The sequence below is a fragment of the Cebidichthys violaceus genome, unplaced genomic scaffold (assembly GCF_023349555.1).
Source record: "Cebidichthys violaceus isolate CVI_PGR_0920_01 unplaced genomic scaffold, fCebVio1.0.p SCAF_577, whole genome shotgun sequence".
NCBI lineage: Eukaryota > Metazoa > Chordata > Actinopteri > Perciformes > Stichaeidae > Cebidichthys > Cebidichthys violaceus.
The window spans coordinates 17,501-25,855 of NW_027176791.1; the positions used below are offsets into that span (position 1 = coordinate 17,501).

The 8,355-nt window shown below is 40.1% G+C and overlaps 1 protein-coding gene across 1 annotated transcript in view; it reads right to left on the reverse strand.

The window, feature by feature from the left end:
• The window catches only part of LOC137888748 (AP-4 complex subunit mu-1-like), a gene marked incomplete at its 5' end in the record, with an annotated part of 9,025 nt that extends 673 nt beyond the window's left edge, over window positions 1-8,352 (reverse strand). The window contains 11 exons of the mRNA XM_068732219.1: window positions 112-229; window positions 1,656-1,706; window positions 2,429-2,473; window positions 2,799-2,890; window positions 4,253-4,359; window positions 4,808-4,861; window positions 4,976-5,042; window positions 5,120-5,182; window positions 6,037-6,114; window positions 8,007-8,117; window positions 8,290-8,352. Coding sequence (XP_068588320.1) covers window positions 112-229; window positions 1,656-1,706; window positions 2,429-2,473; window positions 2,799-2,890; window positions 4,253-4,359; window positions 4,808-4,861; window positions 4,976-5,042; window positions 5,120-5,182; window positions 6,037-6,114; window positions 8,007-8,117; window positions 8,290-8,352 — 849 coding nt within the window. The remainder of the gene's footprint in view (window positions 1-111; window positions 230-1,655; window positions 1,707-2,428; window positions 2,474-2,798; window positions 2,891-4,252; window positions 4,360-4,807; window positions 4,862-4,975; window positions 5,043-5,119; window positions 5,183-6,036; window positions 6,115-8,006; window positions 8,118-8,289) is intronic.
• Between the last annotated feature and the right edge of the window lie 3 nt (window positions 8,353-8,355).

Genomic DNA, 8,355 nt, shown 5'->3' on the forward strand with positions numbered 1-8,355 from the left:
TTTCATTTCTGCATAAAAAAATAACGTCAACATCTGTTGACCCACAATGCAGAGCTAAAATACAATGGTGTGTGTGTGTGTGTGTGTGTGTGTGTGTGTGTGTGTGTTCACCTTGAACAGAGCAGACAGTTGTGTTCCTCCAGGGAAGCGAGGGATCGTCCAGTCGATGGCTCTGTTCTGAAGCTTCAGCTCAGAGCTCTGATCAGGACTGCTGAGCTCCTGAGACAGACTGAACACACACACACACACACACACAATGTCAGACAGCACATGTGACCACTGAGGAGGTCAGAGGTCATTGGAGGGTGAAGCAGAAAAGCTTCCAGAAGTGATGATGATAAACAGGTGATTTGATAGATAATCCTACAGAGAGCTTTCAGCTCATGTGAACCTCAGAATAATAAAGTTTAATGTTAACCGTCACAGTGTAAATAAAGTTTTAACGTTAACCATCACAGTGTAAATAAAGTTTTATCGTTAACTGTCACAGTGTAAATAAAGTTTTAGCGTTAACCGTCACAGTGTAAATAAAGTTTTAACGTTAACCGTCACAGTGTAAATAAAGTTTTAACGTTAACCATCACAGTGTAAATAAAGTTTTAACGTTAACCGTCACAGTGTAAATAAAGTTTTAACGTTAACTGTCACAGTGTAAATAAAGTTTTAACGTTAACCATCAGAGTGAAATAAAGTTTAACGTTAACCATCACAGTGTAAATAAAGTTTTATCATTAACCGTCAGTGTAAATAAAGTTTTATCATTAACCGTCAGTGTCAATAAAGTTCTCATGATGATGGTTCTCCTCCAGTATTCAGTAGAACATGTGGTTCTAGTCTCTGATCGCTGATCATGTTTCATTGTTAACAACTAATCAAGAGGAGAGCTAGTAACGTTAGCAGCACCGCTATCGGCTAACCAACGGAGGTTCACTTCAGTTACACTATGATGCCTTCAGGCTCTGCTCAGTGAACATGAGTACTGGCTGAAGGTACATTATAACGTTATCGTGATGTGTTCACATGTAATCTGTAAAATGTAGTTTTTGGTGATGAACTTGAATAAATCCAGTAGTTTGAAGGAGATGTCTGAATGTTCTTTAGATGTTTATCCAAAGAACAAAGTTTATTAAATGATATTGATGAAGATGTTTAAACTGTGAGGAGTTCAGCTGATGTTCAAACAGTAACTCTACGCTAACCTTCTGTTTCTACTGTGATCAAGTTAACTCCAGCTTGTTCTAGGATGCTTTTATTGTGAAACTCTGAATTAAGAAGTTGTTCCTGTTTAAATCGAAGCCTCCAGCTGATTTCTTCTTCTTCTGTTGTTCAGAGGATCTTTTGTCTCTTTGAACACATTTTGTTCTCCGTCCACTAAACTCAAGATCTACTAGTAAAGAGGATTTAAAGCGACAGTACGCGGCTCCTCACCCTGACTCCTATTTGCATGACTTTAAATAACAAATGAGTAGCGCCTCCTCTTGCTCTCCTACTTTGTTAATGTCGTTTGCTATTTAAAAGCGTTCCTGAACAGGACACGCGTTCATTTAGCTGAACTCTGGTGACTTCCTGCTTTGTGTTCACAGCGACGGAAAAACAAACGTCACATTCAAATAGAAGCTGAAGAACAAACATGTGATTTGAATGAGAAGTCTCACCTCACAGAGCCTTTAGGGACCGGGACGGTGGCACAGACGTTGATGGCGGCGCTGCGAAAACAATGACATCATCATCATCATCATCATCGTGATTATTAACAGCGTGTCACCTGGAAACACAGCAATGTTTTTTGTTCTTTTTAGTCGTGGGAAGTACATATGAGTACTTTGTTTATTAGTATTTCCATTCTATGGCACTTTCTACTTCTACTCCAGAGAAATATGTTTTATGTTTCACTGCACTACTTCTATCTGACAGCTTTAGTTTCTTCTCAGAGGAAGATTGAACATAAAAAAAACTGCTTATACACTTTATACATATACTGAACATTGTCAACGATTAAACCAGTGATCACCACTGCAAACCTCTTTTTAGTTTATTCTTCTATTTATGTTTCTTCTATTTCTACTTCTTCTATTTCTTCTACTTATATTTCTACTTCTTCTATTTCTTCTTCTTCTACTTATATTTCTTCTTCTATTTCTTATTTTTATTATTTATTTTTATTTATTTTATTTTTTTTTTTTATTTCTTCTTCTTCTCTATTATTTTCTTCTTTCTTCTTCTTCTTCTTCTTCTTCTTCTTCTTCTTCTTCTTCTCTTCCATTGATCATCTCATGACCCTTCAGATGTATCTGGTGACCCTCTGGAGGGCCCCGACCCCTATGTTGGGCCCCACTAGACTAAACTAAGAGGCAGCTACAACAGTACCATCATGTACTAGTACTATGATACAATGATAGTACTTGTGGTACTGGAATAGAAAACGAACCTCTTTGGTGGCAGATCACAGCGAAGCTTCAGGTACATCAGCAGCCTGCAGAGGAACAACAACAGAGTAAAAGTACAAGTATTGTCAGCAAAATGTACTAGACTGGACTCTAGGACTGTGGGTCTATTAGACTGGACTCTAGTACTGTGGGTCTAGGACTGACTATAGGACTGTGGGTCTAGGACTGACTATAGGACTGTGGGTCTATTAGACTGGACTCTAGGACTGTGGGTCTAGGACTGACTATAGGACTGTGGGTCTATTAGACTGGACTCTGGGACTGTGGGTCTAGGACTGGACTCTGGGTCTATTAGACTGGACTCTAGGACTGTGGGTCTAGGACTGGACTCTGGGTCTGTGGGACTCTTACCTCCCCCCGCTGTCTCTCTCGATGGTTGGGAACAGGCGGAAGGGGGGCGCTGAGGGCAGGTCGTCACTCAGCTGGTATTGCATCACTGTTTGCTACGACAGGAAGAAGAAGAAGAAGAAGAAGAAGAAGAAGAAGAAGAAGAAGAAGAAGGAGAAGGAGAAGAAGAAGAAGAAGGAGAATGAGAAGAAGAAGAAGGAGAAGGAGAAGAAGAAGGAGAAGAAGAAGGAGAAAAAGAAGAAGAATAAGAAGAAGGAGAAGAAGAAGAAGAAGAAGGAGAAGGAGAAGAAGAAGAAGAAGAAGAAGAAGAAGAAGAAGAAGAAGGAGAAGGAGAAGAAGAAGAAGAAGAAGGAGAAGAAGAAGAAGGAGAAGAAGAAGAGTCGTGTCTCAGATGTCGGAGTGTCGTTGAACTCAACATCAAGGACAGTTTGCAATGAATTGTTCCCGATCAGTGAATGAATACCATGAGAGCAAAGTCTAAACCTGGTGGATTATGTTCATTAGTGGAAGTGGTTTTGTAATTAAAGTGCTGGAACATTTAGGAATCTGTAAAAGAGGCTTAGTGAGACTTTCACCACATTGAAGCTCCGCAGAAAGACAACAAAGCGTTTAGTTTCATCAGACGTTTCGTTCTGTGAAGCATTTTATTTAGTAGATCTAAATAAATCTGATTCAGAAGGTTTAATGTTTACTTTTTCTGCATAAGGCTCCATAGAAACTCACAAAAAATGTCCTGAAAGCCAAACGTCCTATTCAATGTTGTTGCTGTGAACGCACCACGTATTTATATAAACGAGGGTACACATTACCCTGAAGTACATCAGGTACTCATTATAAATAAAAACTACCAGTTAGTTTTAATAAAAACATGTTTGTTATATTTGTTACAATTCTTTCTTCATCTCCACAGAAATAAATAAAGAAAAAATATCTCTGTGTTTCTGCTGGAGCAGAGTTTTAAAGAGCCGACGGACTACCTGTCTACCTGCCTACCTGTCTACCTACATACCTGTCTACCCGCCTGTCTACCTGTCTACCTACCTGGCTACCTGTCTTCTCATTCCTCCTCCCTAGAGTTTTCCACCAGCTCTTATCTTAACAGCTCTAATTACTAACAGCAGCCATGTTGGTTGTTTACGTCCTGATGTTGATTTAGGGGGCGTGTCTTCAGAAAGATCAGTGATGAAGACTTTGACTGGAGAAGAGTTTGAAGCACTGAGCTGGTTCTTAAGGTGGATGGTTTTAAAAGGAAGTCTTGATCCTCAACATCACAACCTGTAGTCTTAAAGAGACAGTACAGGTGTTTAGCAGTGTGTATGAGTTTCACTACAGTAGGTGGAGTAATGAACTGCTGTGGATGTATTAAAGTCTGGAGAAACACTTCAAAACATCCCGACGGGCTGGAGCCAGTAACTAGGGAGACGGGTAATGAACCAATCAAAAGGCAGCGTTGGCACCTCTCCCTGACTCGGACTCAGTCGGAGGATCCGGTTGCTGTCGAACTCGTCCAATCGGACGGCCTGATGGAAGCTGCACTCGTCAACACGAACCGCTGCTCCGTAACCTGAAGAAGAAACGACATCGTGAACACCACACACACACACAGACACACACACACAGACACACACACACACACACACACACACACACACACACACACACACACACACACAACTAGAGGAATGTGACGTAAAGCAGGAGGAAATGAAGTAAAGTACAAGTTTCAACATCTCGTGTGTGTGTGTGTATATGTGTGTGTAGGTGTGTGTGTGTGTGTGTGTGTGTGTGTAGGTGTGTGTGTGTGTGTAGGGGTGTGTGTGTGTGTGTGTGTGTGTGTGTGTGTGTGTGTATATATATATATATATATATATATATATATATGTATATATATATATATATATATATATATATATATATGTATATATATATATATATATGTGTATGTGTGTGTGTGTGTGTGTGTGTGTCTGTGTGTGTGTCTGTGTCTGTGTGTGTGTGTGTGTGTGGGGTACCTCTGAGCTGTGACTTCCCGATGCTGAACTCTTCGTTCAGACCGATTCTCATCTCTGTTGAAGAAGAAGGCGTCGTGTCAGAGTGTGTTGCGTCATGTTTCTGTACTTGTGAGGACAAAGTGAGTCAAACCCTCACAGAGGAAACCAGAGTCAGAGTCTCAAACTCACCCGAGCAGCTCGGCATGTAACACTTCACTCTGATTTCTCCCTCGACGTCGGCCTTCATCACGACTCCCTGCACAACTAAACCAGTTGAGTTGATCTCTACACTTCAAAGAGTTGATTTAATGTTTCCAGACGGACGTTACTCACGTTGGAGCCGATGACGACCGACATCCTCTCGATCACGTCCACAAATATCTCACTCTTCCCACCCTGGAACAAAAACACACATGTACGGAATACTGTGAGTTTGTTCCTGGAAGTGTACAGTCGAGCTGGGACCCAACTATTTACTGGAACAGTTATTTTATCCAAAAAGCTAAAACTCAAACTTCTCATTAATAACTGATAACTGACGGAATTATTGAGTAAACTTTAGCTGATCCACCGACCAAGCCTGGACTTTCATCTGTAACTAAATACAAATATTAATATTTGGATTTTATTTATTTTTTTTCCAGCAATCAACACATTTGATTCAGATTCAAACATCTTTGATCTGAGGTGTGTTCAGTGTGAATCTACGGGCTCGGTGTTTCCTGTTTTTCTTGGGATATAAACTTCTTCTTTCCTCTTCCGGAGCTTTAAACTGCTCCGGTTCGTGTTCATGTGTCTGTTTCTAAAAAGACTGAACAGTACTTTGTAAACTGGAAAACGTCCAGAGGTTCACACACTTGATGACGAATGTTTCCAGACCAGCAGGAAGTCTTTGGTGCTGGATGTTTGAGTATTTAAGTGTGTCTTCAGGTATATAAACACACATCATCTGGTATTTATAAAGACTTCACATCAGACGACACTGTGTTTCATCTCAGGTATCGGACATTAACGTTGTTAGGTTGTGTTTTCTGTTTTTTCCTGCAACACAACTTTGTGTAAAACATCAATAAAAGGATCATTTCTAAACATCATTTAAAATGGTTAATGATTCTTTCATTTACATATGCGCTGATCTATTTAGAGAGGTTGGTTCATTGTTCTTCCAGAACATAAAAACATGTATTTCACTCTTTCGTCTATAGAGTTGAATCAGAGTGAGTGGTGAGACTCTCTGACTCTGTCTGTACCTGCTCTCTGCTGGACTGGATGGGTCTGGTGGCTGCAGAGCTCGGAGCCACTTTACTCTGCTGAGTCTCTGCTCCAAACTGCACAAACAACAACAACAAAGCAGCTGAATCCTGACCAGAAACACACATTCAATCAAACACAACTTAAAGTAAGTTAATGTACATGAAATATGCAGCAGTATTTTACACAAAGCACTATATAAACATTGAATAAGTGTTTATAACACACTATAATGTTGTTATTAATGAAGAACCACGTAGTGAAACACTTCATCAGAGAAGTTATGATTGTTGACAAATCCTGTTACCTGCAGACATTAAAACAAAAGGTTCATATTTATATTGGTTTGATGTCTCAGTGCTGCAGAAAGTGAATGAAGGCAGAAAAAACTCAACATGGAAGTATTTGTTTGTCAACAAAGACGAAACCTCAGTGACCTCTGGAGCCTGTTGTTTGAAACCTAGATAAGGGATTAAGCCGGGATATGTTGGTTATCCTGGCTGAATTTAGCCTTTAGCAGTCGGTTGTTCGAAAGCTGGATAACTTTATCCTGGTCAAGTTACCATGGTGATTTATTCTCTGCAGCTAGCCTGCTCCAGACCAGGCTAAATGCCAAGCTTAGTTGATTCTGTTGTCTTATCTTTGGAGTCAGAAGTGAATGTGTTTTATACAGTCGGTCCATGTTCTGATGAAGGCTACGCATTGGCCTCGTTTTTAAACAAACAACACGTAGGCTAAATTATTATTTAAAAAAAAGAAATACAACAAAACATAATCAAATTAAAAAAATAAATAAAGTTAGCCTATTACGATAGTTCTTTTTCATAATTGGGGCCTATTCGTGTGTTCGTCATTGTAAATAAACACCCTTGATATTGTTTGCCAGCTCAAATCTGATGTTATTGCAGTCATTACAGTCATTAGAAATGGCTGCACTTGCAAAGGTGCTTGCAATTAATTACACGACTCATTTAATCAGTCCGTCTCCAGACTTCCAGACGGCAGCGGTGCTTCATTTTATGAGAGGTGTGTCACCTTACGTCAGCATTCAGATCCGCTGTTCATCGGAGGAAAGTGTCCACACCTGTCGTCTCATCAGTGAATCTGTGATCGATCTCTGTGGTCTACTGAAGAAAGCCGTGGCCGCACACTTACTCAAATTAGTTAGACCTGGCTTGACAAAGCCGCCCCTCCTCAGCCTGGCTCGGCGTTCGAACAACCAATTAAGCCAGGATGAACTTATGAGACTTTGTCCGACCTGGCTTTCCCACTTATCCTGGATGTCTTTATTCTACTTTTGACCAACAGGCCCCTGGTGTCGTTATCTGTGTTGTTGTCATTTGTGTTGTTGTTGATACTTGTGTTGTTGTTGGTATTTGTGTTGTTGTTGGCATTTGTGTCGTTGTTGGTATTTGTGTCGTTGGTATTCGTGTCGTTGTTGGTATTTGTGTCGTTGTTGATACTTGTGTTGTTGTTGGTATTTGTGTTGTTGTTGGTATTTGTGTCGTTGGTATTTGTGTCGTTGTTGGAATTTGTGTTGTTGTTGGTATTTGTGTCGTTGGTATTTGTGTCGTTGTTGGTATTTGTGTCGTTGTTGGTATTTGTGTCGTTGGTATTTGTGTCGTTGTTGATACTTGTGTCGTTGTTGGTATTTGTGTTGTTGTTGATACTTGTGTCGTTGGTATTTGTGTTGTTGTTGATACTTGTGTTGTTGTTGATACTTGTGTTGTTGTTGGTATTTGTGCTGTTGTTGTTATTTGTGTCGTTGTTGTTGATCTTTGTGTTGTTGATACTTGTGTTGTTGTTGATACTTGTGTTGTTGTTGGTATTTGTGTTGTTGTTGATACTTGTGTTGTTGTTGATACTTGTGTTGTTAGTATTTGTGTTGTTGTTGATACTTGTGTTGTTGTTGATACTTGTGTTGTTGTTGGTATTTGTGTTGTTGTCGTCGTTGTTGTTGTTGTCATACCAAGCCGACGTTACTGAGGTCAAACAGGCTGAACGGTCTGGAGGAGACGGCTTCAGTCTGGATGAAGTTCTTCAGTACGTCAGAGGACGTCGTCTGGATGTAACCATAGTCCTGAAAGACAGACAGACAGACATCAAGGTAAAGAGGTGAAAATATTCTAAATAAACAGATTTCAAATTGTAGATCCATTATGAAGTGAAATGGTGTGTTGATCCAAATGAGGTTCAAACCACAGATTCATGTTTTCAATAAACTCTACATGTTTAATTATAACTTGACTCACCACGACCTCGTCCAGCAGCTCATAGATGAGAGCAAAGTTCATCTGCACCGACTTCTCCGACAGGCT